This window comes from Leuresthes tenuis, unplaced genomic scaffold, assembly GCF_036924035.1.
Source record: "Leuresthes tenuis unplaced genomic scaffold, fLeuTen1.0.hap1 SCAF_4, whole genome shotgun sequence".
NCBI classification, from domain to species: Eukaryota; Metazoa; Chordata; class Actinopteri; order Atheriniformes; family Atherinopsidae; genus Leuresthes; species Leuresthes tenuis.
The window spans coordinates 3,403,793-3,425,295 of record NW_027325358.1 but is presented as its reverse complement, the minus strand read 5'-3'; the positions used below and the strand labels follow the sequence as shown (position 1 = coordinate 3,425,295).

At 45.2% G+C, this 21,503-nt stretch overlaps 2 protein-coding genes across 5 annotated transcripts in view; both read right to left on the bottom strand.

Annotated features, from left to right (window-relative positions):
* The window catches only part of LOC140305313 (protein AF-17-like), a 28,752-nt gene extending 17,092 nt beyond the window's left edge, over positions 1 to 11,660 (bottom strand). Inside the window, exons 1-9 of one of the 2 annotated variants that reach the window (XM_072384117.1) lie at positions 8,595 to 8,776; positions 7,183 to 7,265; positions 6,650 to 7,010; positions 5,942 to 6,021; positions 5,803 to 5,857; positions 5,606 to 5,715; positions 2,298 to 2,401; positions 576 to 669; positions 144 to 254 (exon numbers count right to left, since the gene is read on the bottom strand). In XM_072384117.1, the coding sequence (XP_072240218.1) occupies positions 144 to 254; positions 576 to 669; positions 2,298 to 2,401; positions 5,606 to 5,715; positions 5,803 to 5,857; positions 5,942 to 6,021; positions 6,650 to 6,758 (663 nt within the window). In that variant the 5' untranslated portion in view covers positions 6,759 to 7,010; positions 7,183 to 7,265; positions 8,595 to 8,776. Of the gene's footprint in view, positions 1 to 143; positions 255 to 575; positions 670 to 2,297; positions 2,402 to 5,605; positions 5,716 to 5,802; positions 5,858 to 5,941; positions 6,022 to 6,649; positions 7,011 to 7,182; positions 7,266 to 8,594; positions 8,777 to 11,589 lie in introns of those variants that run through there. The other variant, XM_072384118.1, reaches the window with a different exon arrangement.
* LOC140305318 (zinc finger protein Aiolos-like) lies at positions 9,785 to 20,032 on the bottom strand. Of its 3 annotated transcripts, none has more exons than XM_072384128.1 (8): positions 19,814 to 20,032; positions 18,995 to 19,060; positions 17,332 to 17,436; positions 15,004 to 15,330; positions 13,152 to 13,319; positions 12,735 to 12,851; positions 11,936 to 12,049; positions 9,785 to 10,803 (listed from the first exon to the last, which is right to left on the bottom strand). In XM_072384128.1, exons 2-8 carry the CDS (start codon positions 19,044 to 19,046, stop codon positions 10,163 to 10,165), a joined length of 1,524 nt encoding a protein of 507 aa, XP_072240229.1. In that variant the 5' UTR covers positions 19,047 to 19,060; positions 19,814 to 20,032; the 3' UTR covers positions 9,785 to 10,162. The 3 variants fall into 3 exon arrangements, with proteins under 3 accessions (XP_072240229.1, XP_072240227.1, XP_072240228.1); XM_072384126.1 differs by having other exon boundaries at positions 14,926 to 15,330; positions 19,814 to 20,031; XM_072384127.1 differs by having other exon boundaries at positions 11,936 to 12,046; positions 14,926 to 15,330; positions 19,814 to 20,029.
* Positions 20,033 to 21,503: the final 1,471 nt, after the last annotated feature.

Genomic DNA, 21,503 nt, shown 5'->3' with positions numbered 1-21,503 from the left:
AAAAAGCAGTGGATGGGAGCAGAAGCTGCAGCTCAAACGCAGCTTTGTCCTTTCTGTTCATGAACACCTGGTGTCTGAGCACACCTGTGTTCTGCTGGATAAAAGCGTCTGCTAAATGCATAAATGCATAAACCCGTGCTTACCTTCCTCTGTTTGTGGTGGTGGTGTTGTTTTTCCTGCGGTGGAGAGCTCGGCCGCCCCCTGGAATGACTGAAGGAGCTACTCGTATTTTCACTGGAGCGCAACTTCTTCTGCTGTAAAAAACAAAAAACAGTCTCTGAATCACAGCAAAAACAAAAGAGCAGCTGCACTTCTGTCACCTCCTGGTTTGCACATTTCTCTCCAGCATCTAACAGCACTTTTATTACATGTTTATTAAATGCAAAGCTGCAAAAAAAGACCCGTTGAGCTCCTGTAGGAGGTGCTTTTCTTTCCTCTACGAGTTTTGTTGCCAACAAGATGATGATCTAATCTGATTTGATCAACAAGACATTACAAATATTAGCAGGAAGACGAACAAATGCTAATCAGTCAGAGGAAAGTGGTAAAAAAGTAACGACTTCATGTTTATTTACCATTTTGTTGTAGTGGTGCTTGCAGTAGCCACAATATTTCACGTTGTCGGCTTCGGGACCCTCTTCCTCACACAGAAGACCAGCCATCTGAGCACTGAGCACAGCAGAGTCACATTTATGCACAAAGACCCCTCCATTTTACCCGATCATAATCAGATGGCTTCAATGTCAGAACTCTGCAGCTCGGCCCTCTGGGACGGATTAAACCACTGCACTACAATCTTGAATTGTTTTATGGATTTCTTTGTAATCTATCTACAAAAAACAGTCCAAACTGCTGAAGTTACACCATAAATAATGTAGAAAAATGGAGGAGGTGGATATGTAGTCACCAACTTTGCTCTGAAGCCCTAAATTAAGATCTGGTGGTGCCAATTACCTCTAGAAGTAACATAATTAGCTAGATTAACTCCATCTGTGTGCAATCTAAGTCTCATATGATCTCAGTATATTTTTCACCTGTTATTAAAAGCCTGCCACACCACAAAGTGAGCAGCACAATGCTCTTCAAACAGGCTTAAAAGTACAGATCAGATTAAATGATATAAAAATCCCCAGAGCAGCAAGAACTGCTTTATTATAACGTGGAAAAACTATGTTAAAACAACAACTGCAAAGCTCCACAGGAGAGTTTCTGTCTTCAGGACCTCAAACTGGATTTTATGGCAGAGTTGCCGGGAAGAATGCTGCTTAAATAAAACCATAATTCATCTGAGAGACTCCTGCACATGTGGAAGAAGGTCCTCTGGTCAGATGAGGCTGACGTGACACCATCTCCACAACGAAGGATGGCGCTGGCAGCATCCTGCTGTGGGGACGCAAATTACAGGTAAACTGGAGGGAAACCTGTTCCAGATCTGGTTTGGAGACTTTGAATCAGTTCTTCCTGTTCTGATCAACAAAGCAGTGGCTCCAGCCCCGAATAATTGATGCTACGGCGCCGACTGAGAGACGATCGACCAACCAGACCAACGAAATGTTGTGAAAACTTTTAAAGAAAGAGATTAAAATGTAAAAAATGACCCAGCATGCCGAAGGAAGCAGAGGAGCTGCTTTTAACTGACTTTATGAACAGTTTTCACATCACCAGCTCGTTTACAGCCTGCTCAGAAACGTGAAAATGCTGATTTGTGTGGTGGGAAGTGTTCATGAACAGCAGCTGGATACACAAGAGGAAGGTTCCGACATGAACTGTGAAAAATCAAAGCAGGTCTTAGAAACCAGCTCTGAACCTACTGCAGCGCTGGTCCAAAAGGGACTGGGATGGAGCGACTCCAGCAGGCTGCTAATGGATCAGACCTCAGTCTGATTGAGAGTCTGTTTTATGACCTACAGACTCCACTTTTGGCTTCAGGAATGAGTGAAAATCTCAGAGGCCACATGTGCAAAACCTATAGAGACAAACCCATTAGACCTGCAGCTGTAGTGACTTATGCACATTTTTTCCCTCTTATTTGTTGTTTGTCACACAAGTCAAACTATTTTGCTCCTTAGGTTGTAACGATCATATTATACACCCCAAAAAAACACTTATGAGTCCAAAAAAAGGTATAATTACTTGTTTGTGTCTGTATTCAGACTAATTCTTCACACCGTGTCACATCTACAGCAGCCTGCTCCACTACTGGCTCTTTTTTTTAAGGGTTTCCTTTTAAAAAAACCATCGCCCGCCTCTTCCACACAAGCTCAAACACACACACGTTAACACAGCTTAACACTGACCAGGTGACATGGAAAGCTTGTCTGCAGCCCTGTCGGTTGCAGGTCATGCAGGCTCCGCAGGCGGCCTTGCTCTCCCTCCCGTGGTCCTCACAGATATAACAAGTCTGCAGAGCAAAGAAGACGCAGAGACACAGATACGACGAGTTATTATTATTAACAGGTGCTGCGCTGCGCCTCCATGGCAGTGGAGCCGTGGTAGAAGCACTGAGATCTGCCCAGCGAAGTCAATCACTGTTCATTTGAGTCCCTGCAGCTGGAGTGGAAATGATTGGAAATCTTTTACAGATGAGCTTTCAAAGAGGACACAGATCTGCAGAGTTCTGTGGAGCAACACTGCTGAGCAGATGTTTGGGAAAGTTGCCTCTGTTTGTTTCCACAATGGAGTTTTCTCTCATTTCTTTCTATTTCCCTTCAAAAAGGAGTAAAGAGCAGGAGAGACGTGCACGCTTTGTCACACACGTGTAACTGTAAGCAAACAAAAGCATGCTTTTGTATTTGTTCTTCGGTGTTCCCCCCAGCGAGCGGGGCTGACCGGTGGGGGGGCAGAGGAGGCCTAGCAACAGGTGCGAGACAAAGGAACAGCAGGCTCTTTACCTTTTCCCTCCAGCCCTCTCTGCTCTGCTTTCTCTCTCCCTTCTCCTCCACTCCCCAGATCCCACTCAGCTCTCCGTTTCCTATCGGAGGATGAAATGAAAGGCCGGAAACACAACAGCACCGAGTGTGTAAAAGGAAGAGTGGCTTCTCCAGTTTTCACTGTCCATTGTGACGCTGTCAAGGAATGCAGGCGGCGAAATCTGCATGAGTGCTTCTGACGGGGGGGGAAAGCTGCGTGCAGTTCCCTGCCGCTGACACAGTAATATGAAACCGGGCACTCGCACGTGCACGACCCAGCGATGCTGAGTCCAACGAGCCTGTGAATCACATATTGATTTCTTTGCACTGTGCACTGCTGTGAAAGACTTCCTGTGGTGCATCACACACCAAAACACAACTGTGCGACGTTAGAAGCTGTAAGAGGCTGAAACTAGGCTGTGGTTGAGGGTATATCCCTGCTGCAGCTCAGCTCTAACTAACTAATGCTGCTCAGCCTTAATATAAATCACTCTGATGTCCCTCTTTTTGCTTTTTGCTCCAGAGGTCCACAACACAGAGATATTCCCACATAAAGATTCAGCATGACAGGCGAATATCAACCCAGCACAACAGCTATTTCACCTCTTTACTCATCCTAAATGTCCATATTTGCTGTTCGCTCAGCCTGATTCAGCTGGAAATCTCTCAGAAAGACGTCCTGCGGCCTCCAGAGAGCAGATGTGACGCCGCAGCCCTCAGATCTGGGTCTGAACGGGCCGTGAAGGTGGAGAGGCAGCACCGGGGACGTGTTCAGGAAGAAGCTAACGTCGTGTTGACGCCACATTGCATCATGAAGCACTGAGAGTCGCTGCTCTGGCTTTTAAAGGCTGAACCGAGGCGGATTTAACCCGACGAAAGATTTATTCAAGGTCGTTCGGAGTTGGATCAAACATATGTGGAACAAATATGATAACATGTTAGTTTGAGTGTGGATATAAAAAGGATCATTTCTTACTTTTATTGCAGACGTAGCATAAAAACACAACACAGCTGAGAACACCCAGTTTGAGGAAATCAGACAATTATTTCAAGGAATCGGCTGCAGGGACTATTAACGATGATCTTTTCTGAGAATGATAATTCCTGTGGGACGTTTCTCTCCTGGTTCTGGAGGAATCTCGGCCACTCTTCTCTCCAGCGCTGCTTCAGCTCATTGAGGTTTGCAGCATTGGTTTCTGCACAGCTCTCTTAAGGTCCCACCACAGCATTTCAGTCAGGCTGAGGTCTGGACTCTGACTGGACCATTGCAACACCTTGATTCTTTTCTTTTTCACACATTCTGCTGTAGATCTGCTGCTGTGTTTGGGATCTTTGTCCTGTTGATGAGCCAGTTTCAGCCCAGCTTTAGCTGTGGGACAGATGGCCTCACATCTGACTCTAGAATACTTTGGTATCCAGAGGAGTTCATGGTGGACTCAATGACTGCAAGGTGCCCAGGTCCTGTGGCTGCAGAACCAGCCCAGATCATCAGCCCTCCACCACCGTGCTTGACAGCTGGTATGAGGTGTTTGTGCTGATATGCTGTGTTTGGTTTCCTCCAAACGTGCTGCTGTGCATTAGGACCAAACATCTCCACTTTGCTCTGGTCTGTCCAAAGGACATTGTTCCAGAAGTCTTGAGCTTTGTTCAGATGCAGCTTTGCAAACCTAAGCTGTGCTGCCATGTTCTTTTTAGAGAGAAGAGGCTTTCTCCTGCAGCCCTTCCAAACAAGCCATCCTTGTTCAGTCTTTTTCTAACTGTGCTGTCATGACCTTTAACCTTTAACATGCTAACTGAGGCCTGTAGAGTCTGAGATGTATGACCTTTAACCTTTAGCATGCTAACTGAGGCCTGTAGAGTCTGAGATGTATGACCTCTAACCTTTAGCATGCTAACTGAGGCCTGTAGAGTCTGAGATGTAGCTCTGGGCTTTTCCACCTTGGGGTGACCTTTAACCTTTAACATGCTAACTGAGGCCTGTAGAGTCTGAGATGTAGCTCTGGGCTTTTTCACCTTGGGGTGAACTTGCTGGGACGTCCACTCCTGGGAAGATTGACAGCTGTCCTGAATGTTTTCCACTTGTGAATAATCTTTCTCTCTGTTGAATGATGGACTCCAGATAGTTTGGAAATGGCCTTATAACCCTTCCCAGATTGATGGGCAGCAGCAGCTGCTTCTCTAAGATCACTGCTGATGTCTTTCCTCCTTGGCATCGTGTTAAACTGACAGAACTTCTGCTTTTATAGAGCTGCTCACACTGACTGATGATCAGTTAATCAACTAATTAATAATGAATTAATTGCATTGATCAGCAGCTCCTGGCTGCTACTTACCTTCTTAATTCCTGTGGAAGCAGTAAGGATGGACTTATTCACACATCACCTTTTTAAGTTTGTATTTGGCAATAATTTGAAAGAATTAGGTTTTATGAATAAGCTTTTAACACTTAAATGTTGTAATTACAACATTCTGAGACAAACTTCAGTTCCTGGTTCTGATCATGCGGCTGTTTTCTTATAATTAGGAGCTTCTTTACATGAGAGTAACTGGATCTGAATGTGAGTGCTTTAATGCTTCACTTCTCTCCAGGAGAGTCAGCCCCAAATACCAAAGTATCATGTGCAAATGTGACATTATCTGAGTTAAATCTAACAGAGTAAAAGCCCAGTTCAGACAGACAGACGCAGGTTCAGTACCTTGATGTATCGCTCATGTGGGACGTACTGCAGGATGATGGGCTCCATGGTGAGAACGTTGGCAAACTGCACCTCAGGGATGTAGAGCGCACACACCACATGGGCCCAACCTGATCGGCAGAGGATCAATGACAAGACAACATGCTTTCATTTGATTCAGGGAGACAGCGGCAGAGCTGAGATGGACAGAGCTTTACCTCCGCTGTCCGTCCTCTTCAGGGCTCCATCTTTGTGGGGACACAGCTCACACCTCTGAAACAGAGCTGGTTGTGAGTGTAACATCCCTCAGGCAGGTGAACAGGGATGGATGGGTGTGTTTTGGATGCGGGCACTTACCACACGTGCAGCCCGCTCCTGAGACTCGCACTTCCTGCAGAACCACGGGCCGGTGGGGACCTGAACGATGCCGTAGCACGCTGGGTCACAAAACAGGGAATATTTCACTTTTCACGCACACCTTTTATTTTCTCACATCCTGTTAGTTCTGTTTCTGACAAGCCTGAAAGCCCAAAGTCCACTTTGACGGAGCTTTTTAAGTATTCCCGCTTCATCCCACTTTTGAAGACTTTCTAAAATCACATTTATTTCAGATGAGAACCTGCTGGTGTGGCTGTAAAATCCACACCAGCCTCTCAGAGAGGGCTGATAATTATCCAGAAATATGACTTATCTGCTCCTCTTTCAAGTGGGATTAACGCAACAAAGCAAGTGGACACAAAGTAATGTAGTGTCCAAACCGGCGGGCCTCACCGGAGCTGTTAACGCGGAAAACACGCCTCTTTCTGCGGGCCGGTCAGCCCCACACGGACCTGCCATCAAGGCGCCATCCAGCCTCGGTGTCACTCTGCCCGGCCCTGAGCGCTCACTCATGGGGGTTCAGAGGAAACAACAAACAGCACGCCTACCTACCCCTCCCACACACATCAACACGCACACAAACAGACACCGACCAGCCTTCCCAGAAACCTACGCACCGAGCTCGCAGCCGCCGGCTCAGCGGCCGCAGCTGCCCGGTAATTACGCGCTAACAGCGGCTAATGTTACCTTGGTGAACGGCGACGCTGCAGCCGTGTCCATCACAGTACACCAGCGGATTCTCAGCCCAGCCTCGCTCGTCTGAACACACGCAGCAACCACCAACCATTTCCCGCATGCTGCTCCCATATGAAGAAATGTATTTCCCCTCCCGGCAACGGCTCAGACCTCGGCCAGGCCTGTCAAGTGGTCGTCCCGCACTTTACCGCCGCTCCAGGCATAGTCGTGGGCCGCGTCGGCCGCGCAGTTTTGGCGCAGCGGAGTAGCCAAATCTCGGCGTGGGGTTCGTGGTGCTGGTGCTACGTTTTTTTCCGTGATGTCTTCCCCGTCCTCGTAGCTGCGATGCAGTGCGCATGCTCAGAGCTGATTCCTCTGGGTCGGAATAAAAAGTCAAAGCAGTGGTACCAAGTTGATATTTCAAGCGTTAAATCATTTTTCAGCGCATGTTGTGAAACTCCGAAGAAAAATGGCACATTTACACCGAAGTGGGCAAATTATTTTGCACATTTATTTAATTAGAACGACTGCGCAAATCAGCTTACGATAAAACATGTGGATCGAGGAGTCAAAACCGCTGGCCGTCTTCTTTTCAACAATTATGCTGGAACAGCGCCATCTTCTGGATCTTTATAGAAAGACAGGACGCAAATTACAGGGTATTTCACCATCTGAAGTACCGACCTGGAAATACGGAAGCCCATTTCTACCACTGTGATGACATCAAGAGAAAAGAAGAAACACTATTGGTCACATATTTCTTTCTGCCATTTGTTTGCCAAGATTTTTAACAATTTGGACGATCTCAACATTTCAAGAAGAAGGATTCAGTCAAAGCATCCCACATGTTTGATATTCTGACTCAGTATGTCATCATTTTTACAGATTTTGAGTTGAAAACCTCTGATTTAGTGTCTCTGATTGAGTTCATGATAAATTATACCATATTATGTCAACATCTCTCTGAGAAACTTTCTTTATTTGCACCTTGGATCTGATTAGCAGCCAGACAGATGACATCGGCTGTGATCCACATCATAGTGTGAACGCAACATAAAACAGCCCTAAAAACCTACTGAAAACTTGTTAAAAATCCTAAAATAATTATGAGAAGATGATTTACGTGCTCTGCCAATAACGTGATTAATTCATCTGATATCAAAAAACTAATTCCTAACTTGAATAGATGAATAAGTGAGCAAATAAATTAATGGGTATGTGCATTTATATATATAATATAGCTATAATAGTTATAATATAGCTAAAAGCTGTTCAGCTCAGTGACAGCATGAGTAAAGCTGTTTTTATATCGCTTTGTTTCACACCTCAGGACTAAAAATCTCTGGAGTTTCTGACTCATTATCTTGAAAATAGATGACAACTAGTCTAAAAATTCTGATTTAGTATCTGAAAATGTTGTGTTAAAGATGTTCTGTTTTAAAGTTTTGATTATGCCAAAATTTTGACTTTGTACCTAAAAAAACTGGCTTCGTGTCTCTTCATCATCACAGCAGCTGAATTGGGACAGTCTTATGTAAATTATTACGTTTTCACAGATGAATCTTAAATCTGACACAATCAGTTTTTCGTATATTAATAAAAAACTAACATTCAGGAGATTCAGATTTGAATCAAGTCGGTTAATCTGCTGCATATTGAATTTCTCTGACTCAGTGAGTTCTTTCATTTTTGTTCCAGTTGAAATAAATCAGCTTAGATTTCAGCATGTTTTTGGCCTTCAGTCAGAGTCACATAATTTAGTCAGCAGATGTCACCAAAAACCTTTCATTTTGACTGGACCTGCGTCATGGATGCCTTTTGGCTCCTGCCTGGTCTGAGTAAACCTGGGTTTCATGTTGGAAACGGGACTTAAGACTCATAAACAGAGTTTGGCTTTTTCACACCAAAATCCCATTTCTTTTTGAGTTATTATCTTCCCACTCGACAATGAACAAACCCGACGTCTCTTTAGTTACAGTCTTACTCAACAGCATCAAACTACTCAAATGACAAATGCCTTGAAGTCCTCCTCTTGTAACTGGAAAAAGAGAAGCTGCAACACTTTACTGTTGAAATGGATGACTGGGCTTTTTAATCTGACATATGGACTCGAAGCTGTGATGACAGTTTGCCTCAGAAGTGTCACTTCTCTTCAAACCCAAAGAGAGAAAAGGGAACTGGCTCTGATGGAGAGGACAGATAGTGAGGTGGCAGCTGGATAAAGCTAACACCCTTTTTGGTCTGAAGGCAGCAAGGCGTGAACGAGTTCCTGCGCTGGCGTGTGGGCGAAGCGCATCCACATGCACACAAAAACCAGACCCACGGCCAAGATTAATTAGTTAGTGGCGAGTCAAGAACCCACTTTGTCTGCTCACTGAAATTTCCCCTCAGAAAAGTCAGATTTTGCAGGAAGAGGAAGTTTATAAAGTTTGTCATTTCAAAAATTCCCACAAACCCTCAATTTTTACCTAAATTATGCCTTCACACAAATAAATTCCCGTATCTGGAGATTTACTGGCATGCATAATCTGTCAGAATCCATCCCGTGGGTGAGGCGAGAGTGAAACTGCTGATTTAAATAGCGTTTGTGAAATTCTCTCATGCTTGTCTCTTTGGAGAAATAACCATTGAGACAAAGTAATTGTTCTGCCGTGCAGTACCACAGGTCCACCAGCAGATGGACGATGGCGTCAAGAGAAGTCTGATCCTCCAACATTCATTTCCTGTGAGCTCGAAATCCTGCAATGAAATAAAGACACAATCCAGTAACAAAAGACCCATATTCCCCCCAAATTTCACCTTTTTTCAGAACAGAGTTCATCCTTTTGCCTGCTGGATCGTAAGGAAACACGGCAGCTTTAAGCTACCTTCCCCCCCCCCGTCCGTCTTACGAATGCTTCTATTCTGTGAGAAAAAAACCAAAACATTTCTGCAAAACTGCGAGGTGTTTCTAACTTGTGGGAGCACAAAATGAGTGTAATATTCTGGAGTGAGAAACCAACACACAGTGCAAAGTGAAGTGGTGTCCTTTGAAGCCGTGAACTGCACCTCTCTGAAAACCACAGCCCAAAAAAGAGACATGTGACCTTCGAGATAATAGGATTTTTTTCTGCAGTCTTGAATTGGCAACATGATGCAGTCGGTGTGTGATGGAGGAAGGGTTGTCTTTTATTTTTACATCTTTACACAGATAGAAAAAACAACAGTCGGTACACAACAAATGCAAATTTTTTGCTATTTTCTTGAAGTTACACGGCTTTATGATACAAACAGAGGCTTCAGTTACGTACAAATACACGCATGACAAGAAGTAGAATTACTACTGCATTAAAACTTTACAGGCCATCTTTTCAGATGAGTTCTGGCTGACTAAGAACACCCGTCACACTCCCACAACGTCGTTCTCACTCACACACACACACAGGGTAGACATAGCTGCTACTTCATGCTTTCATTTCTGATACTACCAGCTACTTATATGAGTAAATCTGTCTATCCCCACAGAGCGGTGTGCAGGAGTGCAATCTACTTCAGTTCTAGGCGGTGCTCGCCGCGGGCTATGTGGGAGGAGAACTCGTAACGGTCCCGGCTGCGGTGACCGCACACGTTACACTCGAGCGGGTCGCGGAAGCCGTGGCAACCCATGTGGATGGTGAACATGACGTAGTCCAAGAAGATCACCCTGCAGTGGCCGCAGGGGTACACTGCCCCGGGCAGCGCGCCGGCCTCCCCGTCCGCCCGCATAACTCGCAGCGCCTCCAGAGGCGACAAGGGGATGGGCTGGGTGTGTGGGTGGGGGACGCCGTTCTGGTGAGTCAGCCCCCCCAACAGGTGCCCTAAGCTGTACATGACAGGCTGGGACATCTGGGAGCCATCAGTGTGGAATGAGTCCATGTTGAGGGGCAGCTGCGCGGCGTGAGGGAGGCCCAGATGCTGCAAGCCCATCTTGTGGCCGTTGGTGAGCCGCATGGGGCTAATGTCGCTACGGCTTAGTGGGATGGGGTAAGGCCTGTGAGAGTGAGGTGGGTCGCCATCCGGGCCCGAGAGGATGGGCTGCTGCTGGTGGTGGCCGTCAGGCCCGGGTGAGCCTGCAGGAGGGTCCTTCACATCAGATCGGTGCACCAGCTCCCTGTTAAAACTCAGGTCCAGGCAGATGCCGTTGTCGCCTAGACCAGTGAGACGAGAGCATTTAAGGCTCAGCAGGAGGAGGATTCACATACTTCAACCAAGGGCAACCCAGAAAGATGGATCAGGCAGCAAACAGCAGTGAGAGCGGTTATTGCTAACAGACGGGAGAGCTAACAGACGTCCACACGGGGCTCTGAGGGATATTCTCTTTGGTGTGAGGTAAAGGCAGAGATAAAAAGAGCAAGAACCTCCGGTTCATGGGACAACATAAGCTTTAAAGCGTTCTGAGCCAGGATAGGACAGAGGGCTGAGAGGAAGCAGACGGCGCAGATGAAGGCCTCTGGTGCAGCTGCTTTACAGAAGTATCGACAAAGAGACACCTGCTCACGTTTCTTCGCCTCCCGCCTGTTCTATCTCTCCTCTCTGCGGTCGCAGACTCTCTTACTTCTCTTTTCCCCTGTGGTTGTCATACTGAAAGATCTCACTTCATTTGTCAAGCTGATAGACGTAGGAGTTTTTTTGGTGTATGTGTGCACCAGCAGCTTGAGGCGTGATTGTGAAACTACAACCCGACGTTGAGCTTAACCAGAAAGGTGAGAGCAGGCTATTGAGTGTGTGCACTCATAAAGTTTGGGAAATGGCAATGCCAACTCAGCCATTTACTGAAACTGCTATCTTTTGATCATCCACCTCTCAGGCATAGTATCTGTTTAATTCAAAGTACACAAAGTGAGTAATAAAACCGGGAAGATTCAGATGAGTATTTCCTTTGGGATTTTGACACATATTAATTGAATTAACCATGCACGGTTACCTTTTTCCACCTATGACACAACTCTTGCAGAGAATTTAGGGTAGTGGAGACCACTGTGGTGTGTGCAGGTAAGAGTTAGCTGCTCTGCCCTCAATTCCTGCCTGGCAAGAGTCAGAGGCCGGCGAAGATAAACAGACAGACAAACGAGAAGCTCAGACAGACGCCTTCACATTATGTACAAAACACACAAAATATCTGTATTTCAAAGCTTAACGCCCAGCAAAAAGCAAAACCATGTAAACATTTTAAAAAGCGTATAAAAGCTGGTGGAAAACAGCATAAAAATGCGTTCATAGAAGTGCTCGACTACAAGTATGTCAGCAGTTTGAGGTCTCTGTCTGTGTTGCTGCTCTTACCCGTGAACTTCTGTGGCATTGAACTCTTCCGTTTGGCAACGTTGCTGGCGAGCCTGTCGAGAAGCAGCGCACGCTCAGTGCCCATCTGAGACCTGGATGTGTGGCTGTCCTCTGCTTGACAGAAAGCAACGAGAAAATGAACACCTCTTGTTGCTCAAGCACAACCATGAGTGCTCTGAGCTGCAGCTGTCCACCTGTCTGAGCCTTTGAGGCTATAAAGTCAAAATGTATAAAAAAAAATAAGAGTCACACTGGGAGGAACGAGAATTTCATTTGAGATCAGCGGCTCTTTTTGACCTCACTTCCTGGTTGTTTTTTTACCTCATCAGTGCAGGAGAGGAGACCACAGGATGAGGATGTACTTCCTCACCGCTAGAGCACTATCAAGCACAAACTTATGACATTCGGTGACCACAGAAACAGTGCACTGTCTCCATGTTGCAATCGTGCAACTGTCCTGTCTGTACATAAAAGCGCTTCTCGTGAGGGGGAGTTCATAGTCACCGATGGTGTCTGTTTGTGTGAGCACTGGTATTAGGCAGCCAGGCTCAAACCTTTGCCCTATTTGGCTTCCTCTTTGCTGATAGAGACACGAGAAGCGGTCGAGCCCTCATACCACAGCAGCCATAACCTATTTAGCTGTAATGATGGGGCTCTAGCCTTTAGTTCATTAACTTAATGAGGCCATAAAAAAAGGCTTTGCGCCTGCTGTGTACTTATAAATGTGTTTACATGGACTGGTTTCATTAACACCTATCGGTGTGAAGTGTGTGTTTTTGTGTGTGTGACAGCTGCTCACCTCTCTCAGCGAGACCTTTGCTCTGAATGTACACATGGCACCGCTCCCTGTGCTCATCGAGAGAGCTTCTCTGCTTGTAACTGCGACTGCAGTGGTTGCACTTGAAGGGCTTCTCCACTGTGAGCAGGAGTTGCAGTTAATCACATCGATTTCCTTAAGTACGCGGTTTCGTGAAAAAAACTGATGATTTGCATGTTAAAGACTGTGTGTCTGCAGGTTAAAACACGTGAACTGAAAGTGATTGAGAAGTTTCCAGAGGTGAGTGAGTAAGTTATCACATGTGATGAGTGTAACCATATGAGGCTGCATTACAGGGTGTTACTGGAAAAGAAGACGTCAAAAGGATAGAGACAAACCAGTAAGATACAGTCCACAGATGCCAACAGTGCATATAATGAGTGTGCGGCTGGGAGCTACCAGAATGAGTGCGCAGGTGCCCGCTCAGAGCGTCGCGGCGGCGGCAGGCGTAGCTGCACATCGGGCATTTGAAAGGCTTCTCCCCGGAGTGCAGTTTGATGTGGCGAAGCAGGTTTCCCTTCTGGGTAAAGGAGGCCCCACACTGAGTGCAGTGGAATGGCCTCTCACCTGGGAGAGAAACAACAGCAACTGTCAGTTCACATGGTTTCACAGAGCAGTCGACGCTGATAACGCAACAGATTTTCCTGCAGATTTACTCACTCAGCTGAGGACTACTTCAAACAACCCACAGATGTGGTGGAAATTTGGTTTTATGCTGCAAAAACTTTAAGAATTCCACTTGCATCAGGTCGCGAAGATTTTTATTCCTGGTTTTAATTAAGTAAACGAGCGCCGAACAAACCTATTTACTTAATTTACTTCAAGTTTTTCCATTCTTTTCAGTCAGTTTTTGAGATATCTGTTGGGTCTCTGGGGCTAGAAAACTTTGGAAGTCATGTCTTCTCCCTCTGTTGGCAGATATCTTTGCTTTTTAATAAAGTGTTTTTAAATGAAGCTGGTGGTTCATCGTTTTCACACCACGGAGCCTCTGGGAGCTGAAGGAGAAGACCGCTGTCCAACTCTTCCATCATCGGTTCAAGATGCTGCGGGAAAATTAGTGCGATTCTGGCCAGAAAAGACCGAATGTGTGCTTTTTAAAACCTCTCTTTTCTCTTCTCCTTTTGAAAGTTCTTTATTGGCTTCTTTAAAAAATCATGAGCAGCAGGAGACGGCGGTCGGAGCCCCCCCAGCTTGAAGATTCAGGCGGGGGAAATGGCGGTCGAGCGAAAATGACTCAATACTCAAAACGTAGAGCAGTTTGAGCAAAATCTATAGTGTTTTCAGATGTCAAACATCTTCTCTTCTTCTGTCCCTGCTGCTGGTTGGGCATCCAGACAGAGAACGTGCCGTCTACTCCAGATAAGACACCGACTATTTATAAATACGTCTCATGACCCCCCTTTCAAGAAAAGAGAACATCTTTTTAGGTTCTCCTCTGGTTCCTAGTATTTCAGTGAATTGCAAAAACAGAATCATTAACCATCTTTAAAAGGGGAACAAAGCAAGATCTACTTTGATTGTCAGAAACCTAGAAACAGCATTCTCACGACTCAGACCACCAAGTCTGTTGTGCACTCGATGTCGAAAACAGCCTCAGCTGAAGGCGGCATCACTCTGACGTTCAGGCACAACCACAGTGTGACTGAGCTACAGGTCTGCTCAGAATAAGTCCGTTAAACCATCAGACTGCAGTGTAAGGATCGTGGTTATCGCAGGGAGGGCGATGACCTCAATATCTTAATTTTCAGAATTCCCTCTTAGTCACTGAACAAAGTGATGGAAGAAATGACAAAGATGAGCTTCTGCCACTACTTTTAAATGATTGTGCCAGCTTTTATGTGTGTGCACATGTGGCTGATGGCATATCTCAGTGAGAAACGAAGGGTGATCTGACTGAAAACGTTTGCTTCTTGACTCCAAGACGATGATTAGTTTCCATCCTGTTAAAGTGCTTTGAGCAGATTGTTCTCAATACTTATCAGCTGCTGCCATCAAATCACACCGTTACTGCTTGAGCTTATTACTGAACAACAACAGGAGATATTTCACAACTGCTGTAAGACCGGTTAGGACACGTACGTCATGTGTGATGCACTCAATAAAAGCAGTTTCAAATGCTATCAACAGCCGTACTGTTTGAGGTCAGGTGTTGGGGCTGTCTTCCTGTGCTTACCCGTGTGGCTGCGCTTGTGCACCAGCAACACATTAATGCTGATGCAGGACAGGCCGCATATGTCACAGCTAAGCTTGCCTGTCGTCTGGATGCGGGGGGCCGCGGCTCCGGGCTCGTAAGTCCCTTCAGCAACAGCCGGCGCTCCCGTATCCGTTGTGGCGTGGGCATCCGGCAGGGCGCCGCTGTCGTAGCGAGAGTAGTCCACCAGTGACAGGTCCTGCGGCTCGTTCAGGGCGTCTCCCTCTTCGTCTCCCTCCACATCATTGTCCTCCTCATCAAATCCTTCCTCCATGCCATCCTCACTCCCCCCCTCGGCTTCCTCTTTGGGTACGATCTCTGCTTCTTTTCCAGCCTTGAGATGCTGCTCCTGACCTTCCGTGTCTTCGGCCTCGGTCTTTATCACACCTGAGCAAGTAGGAAACGATAAAGACACAAAATACTCGTTGGAAGAGACGCAAACAAAAACAATTTGTCCTGAAACGTTATGATTAATCAGTTACTTTTTAATTCAAGTTCAGTTCTTTGATTTATTTAAATACTCATGCAGCGGTTGAAACAGTAACAAGAGGGATTGATGTGGAGAATTTCCAAGATGAGTCTTCACTTCTACATTTATATTTTGATTCGGTACGAAGACATCTCCAAAGCCTCCATGCCCTAATAAGTTCAAGGTTAGACGACTGAAATGGACTTTATGTCGGTGTCTCCCAGACTTCTCTCAGTCACCTTCAACTTGTGCAAAATGCTGCTTCCCGTCTTTTAACCAACACTAACAGACCTGTGCACATCACTCCTGTTCTTAACTCCCTTCACTGGCTTCCTGTCCTTTATAGAACTGATTTTAAACTTTTAAAGTTTGTTTTTAAAGCTCTTAACGGCCTCACCCCATCGTATTTATCTGAGCTTTTAACTCTCCGTAACCCTGGCAGAGCTCTGAGGTCAACAAATCAACTTTTGCTGGAAGTGTTCAGGTTAAAATACAAGCCCTGGGGTGACCGAGCCTTTTCTGTTGCTGCCCCCAGGCTCTGGAATAAGCCCCCCCCCCCGAGATGCGTCTTATTTCTGACCTGGGCCTCTTTAAATCAGGGCTAAAAACATACTTATTTCAGATGGCTTTTAATACCCAGTAGTATGGTGACACTTTTATATTATCTTATTCAATTTTGCTGTATTTTATTGCTTTGTACTTATTCTTTTCTTTATTTATTATCTGCTGTAAAGCACTTTGGTACCGAAATAGATTGTTCTAAAGGGCTGTATAAATAAATTACATTTACATTACATTTACATCTCCAAAGTGTGGGTAGCTTAAATTGAGCTGATACAGAGTGTCACAAAGAGATTCAAAAGATGTGTGTTTGCGATAAGAGGAAAGCGTTTCCTCTGAAAACGCAGTGACTAGAACCAGGGCAGGAGAGAAACACACGGCAGATGACATCTATTCCTCATCTGCTTTTAAAAAAAAACCTTTCAGCCTGTTTTTTTAAATCAACTCTGTCACAGAGAATAAAAATCATGCAAAGTTCGATGTGAATCTGCATCAGACGTCCTCTGAACTTCCACGTTGATCCCGCCCGAGTCTATTTCTACAAGTCTTCCATGTTTCTAGTTTTTGACCTTTTTCTCACATATCTTAGCCCAAACTTTGCAGCAGTCAGCAGTCGGACAGTTTTCAGTGTTTTTCTCAGCTCTACAGCTGCTGATGTGCAGAGTCCTGGGGCCAGCCTTGTAGGACCTCTCACCTAACCTCTTGCTAAGTGCAAACCCACCCCCAGTGTGCTCAGTTCCATCCAGAAACCACACTGTGGTCTTGGCGGTGACTGATGATGAGCTGAAGAGCAGCGCCTTGTATTGTGGAAGGCGCTCAAAGGTGCTATGGAAACTTTGCACACAGAGATCCGAGAGGCCCGATATAGAGTCCAGTGTCTCAGAGCAGTGAACCGCAAGAGATGCAGCAGACGCAAAGCAGAGCTTTAGGAAGTGCACCCAGAGGGGTAGATGGTTACCAGTCAGAAATAGAGGACAGCCGCCTGAACACCATGTTCTCTTCTTTTTCACATCAGCTAATTTACAATACGTGCCGCTCTTACATCACTGGTTTATTCCATGTAGCCTTGTTTTTTTCTCATGTACATATTTAGGTCATCTGACACCTTCCTACTGCTTTAGTACTGTACTTTAGCATATGAAACCAGTAAAATAAACCCACAGGCGCACATTAGCCAGACTAAATGAAAAATGTACTGCAGTTTCATCGCTGTGTTCGCTGACCACAGATGGAAATGCAGCTGTACCACAGTAATGCAAATGGTAATGGAAAGATATCAAAGCTTTTTAAGTGCGACTATATCTATATATACATATATATATATATATACATATGTATGTATGAGTGGGTACACTTACGTGCATCCGTGACACCTTCATCACACTGCATCCCATTTTCACTGAATTGGCTCTCCTTTTTTTCCTCTTCCTGTGACTTCACTTCTGCAACATCCCCGCAAGCTTCTGAAAAAGTGACAAATGGTGCCCGTGTGAATACAAACCCCAGCAAAACAAGCAGCAAAAGCTTAAATCTGTCATTTGTTCATTCATTTACACAAAAAAGAGGGGTTTTATAAAAGAAATCTAGAATTTAATGCCACCAAGACACCCATTTTTTAAAAAAAGGGATAGAAACAAACAAAAAACAGAAATAGACAAGTAACTGCGTTAGTGACAGGTGAGGGTGTCAGGATTGGGTATACAAGGAAGATCCACTGAATGCTTTGTCTTTCCAAGCAAGGATGGGTCCTGGATCCCTAATATGTGCCAAAGTCAGTCATAGAATCATCAATAAGATCCATAAAGGACAGAAACCCCTGTTGGATGAGCTCGGAGCCCTCAGGCAGCACTGCAGGAGAAACCGTCAGGCCACCATGATCCATACAGCCACATGGGCTCAGGAGGAGCTGGGAAAAGCATTTCCACTCAACACAGTCCACGGCTGCATTCAGAAATGTGAGCTGAAGCTGTATCACACCAGGAGGAAGCCATATATCAGCTCTGAGCAGAACCACGGCCCAGTTCTCTGGACTCCAGCTCATCTCAGAGGGACAGAAAGACAGTGGACACGTGTTCTGTGGGCAGATGAGTCCACGTTTCAGCTGCTTCTGGGAAAAACTGCTGAGAAAGAGCATCCAGCTGTTCTCAGAGGAAGGTTTAAAGCCAGCGTCTGTGATGGTCTGGGGCTGCAGCAGAGTCCAGGGCATGGAGGGCTTCATCTGGGTGAAGGTACCACTGATGCACAGCTGGATGTTGGAGTTCTGGAGAGACAGATGCTGCCATCAAGGTGCCGTCTTTTCCCGGGAGCTCCGTGGTTATTTCAGCAGGACGATGCCAGACCTCATCCTGCAGGACTTCCAGCAGCTTCAGACACACAGAGTGTGTGAGCTCGGCTGCCTGCCTGCAGTCCACATCTGTCTCCTGCTGCAGATGTTGGAGCATCATGAAGAGGAGAACCAGACAACAGCAACCAGGGACTGCTGAGCAGCTGGAATCTGGGATTCAGCAGGAATGGACACAGATTCCTCTGAAAAACTGCAACAATCAGTGTCCTCAGTTCCCAAAACCATTAAAAAGAGTCATTAAAGGAAGCTGAAGGGAAACATGACTCTGGAACAGCTTTTACTGAGTGTTGCTGCATCAGATTCCATATTTATCATTATTACCTAAATACAATTAGTCAGTGAAGACATGGAAAATGAATTTTTCTCCACTTATGTCTGTTGAATAAAGGTTAAAACAAATTAACAAATTACAGAATTAACCTTTTGTGTCGAGTTGGTAAAAGACTACAAGCTACTAAGTAATCCAGTGTGTAACATGGAATATTAAAATCTCCATTTCTTCTCTTACGGAGACACAAATTTAGCGTTCAGTTTCCCACAGCAGGCTGCACTAATTCCACACATACGCCTCAGGCTTTCAGCTCGATGCTTCACGCAGGACGGCGGTTTCTGTAGGGGAATTAGTGCAAACTGATCACGTACACTTTCAAATAAGAGACAAGGAGTCCGATACTCACCCGTCTCATCTCCCTCTGGGGAAGTAAACTCAGGCTGTTTGTCTGTGCTCATGGTGAAAGAAATTTCTGTGAAGAGGAATTTCAATATTCAGCTGACGACAGGCAGTCTGATCAAGTCACATTCCTGATTATGACGCTTAAAACCAGGTTTCTCATTAGGTGTTCAGGGTTTGTCGCATTCATTCATTATAACACATGTTGGCACTGATGAACATAAGACCCCTCGTCTATTTCAACAGAGCATGTGATGAAATAGAGGCAACAGTTGCATCTCACTGTTCCTGTTGGTTGGCCAGCGTAAAAAGAAGTTTATTAAAAACAAAAGTGGGTGAAAGCCCACGGTTGATTGCTCGACCCTGTCTCTACATTTAGCCTGATGAGAAAGGCATGATGCTCACTGCACATGTATTTCCTGCTGGGTTTGTTCATAGGAGCGAGTCTAAAAGAGTTTTCTACTCCAACAGCGAGACAGACTCCTGCACTTGTAGCCACAATATGAAAACTAATAACCCATTATGCATTTCTAAAGACGGTTAACAAGCCTCTTATCGCTTTTAATTGAGTTAACAAAGTTTCCCAAAGTGGGAAAACTTTTAAAAGTCATATAAACAGTTGACAAAAACAGACAAAAACTCTACAGTAAGTCTAACTTTCACCATTTAGCGAGCTGTTGAAAATACAACATTAAGAGAACTTTCTCACTCGGTCAAAATGAAATTGAGAAGCGCATGTCTGCATGTTGCAGTTAATGTCAAAGTCCCCTTTTGGTTTAGTTTTTGTTTCAGTTGAAATGCGATGATGATGATGATGGGATCTTACCTGCTTTTTGCTCAGCACCCGGAGGAGAACTGCCCTCGCAGCAGGAGATTCCACACTCCACCACTGGACTTTCTCTGATATGGAATATACGCAACGTGACTACATTGAAAGTTGGAGCGATCCCTTAAAGGAACAGGAACTCATTTTCAACAAGGTGGAGCAACAAAGCCTTCATGTGCAGAGCAGCAGCGGTAACAGGTGGAACAATCAAGATTACTGCTTACCGTTTATATTCTCTCATATTGAACACATAGAACTGACAATCCAACATGTTTTTGAGTGAAAAAAAACCCTGATTATGGATTTGATATCACTTTAGATGCTCCACATGGTCCCTTCAGTTAAAGGTGCCATAACTCCATCTTGTGGCCAAACTGGAAAACACCAACTTCTCTCTTTTCAGTCAACAAAGCATGAAAATACATAAAAAACCCTTTGAACCCTGAATATGAATATGAATGCACTTTTCTTTACTTTTATAGAGAAATATCTGTAGACAGTGTCTTTTCTTCAAGGACAGAAACCCAAAGAGTCCCAAAGAAATCTGATACCTTTGTGTAAATACTGTCACACGCTTCATCTGTTATCATCCCTCATGTTTATACTGGCAGTGAAGAGATCCTTCACTATAAGTGGAGCCCTCACTCCATCAAAAAGTCCTTAGATTTGGTTCATCCAAAGCCTCATATTAGCTTTCATAATCTTTGGATAATAATTCTGTCTGAGTAACTGCAGACTGTTGAACCCTTGGTAAAACGGACTGTTAAAACATAAGAGTCAAAACAGGTCAAAGACAAGAGAAACTGTGCTTAAACCAACAGGTATAACGATCAAAGCCTACCTCATGCAACTCAACCTCAAAAAACTGATAAAAAAAGAGGATAATACGTCACCTTTAAGGTCCCACCACAGCATTTCAGTCAGGCTGAGGTCTGGACTCTGACTGGACCATTGCAACACCTTGATTCTTCTCTTTTTCACACATTCTGCTGTAGATCTGCTGCTGTGTTTGGGATCTTTGTCCTGTTGATGAGCCAGTTTCAGCCCAGCTTTAGCTGTGGGACAGATGGCCTCACATTTGACTCTAGAATACTTTGGTATCCAGAGGAGTTCATGGTGGACTCAATGACTGCAAGGTGCCCAGGTCCTGTGGCTGCAGAACCAGCCCAGATCATCAGCCCTCCACCACCGTGCTTGACAGCTGGTATGAGGTGTTTGTGCTGATATGCTGTGTTTGGTTTCCTCCAAACGTGCTGCTGTGCATTAGGACCAAACATCTCCACTTTGCTCTGGTCTGTCCAAAGGACATTGTTCCAGAAGTCTTGTGCTTTGTTCAGATGCAGCTTTGCAAACCTAAGCTGTGCTGCCATGTTCTTTTTAGAGAGAAGAGGCTTTCTCCTGCAGCCCTTCCAAACAAGCCATCCTTGTTCAGTCTTTTTCTAACTGTGCTGTCATGACCTTTAACCTTTAACATGCTAACTGAGGCCTGTAGAGTCTGAGATGTAGCTCTGGGCTTTTTCACCTTGGGGGGAACTTGCTGGGACGTCCACTCCTGGGAAGATTGACAGCTGTCCTGAATGTTTTCCACCTGTGAATAATCTTTCTCTCTGTAGAATGATGGACTCCAGATAGTCTGGAAATGGCCTTATAACCCTTCCCAGATTGATGGGCAGCAACAGCTGCTTCTCTG

Excerpts from the sequence above, each read along its gene's own strand:
- LOC140305318 (XM_072384126.1), bottom strand. The coding sequence starts at position 19,046 with ATGAGCACAGACAAACAGCCTGAGTTTACTTCCCCAGAGGGAGATGAG. Across the intron at positions 17,437-18,994 it reads CCCAGAGGGAGATGAGACGG|AAGCTTGCGGGGATGTTGCA; the intron begins GTGAGTATCGGA and ends TCACTTTTTCAG. Across the intron at positions 10,804-11,935 it reads AATGCCACAGAAGTTCACGG|GCGACAACGGCATCTGCCTG; the intron begins GTAAGAGCAGCA and ends TCACTGGTCTAG.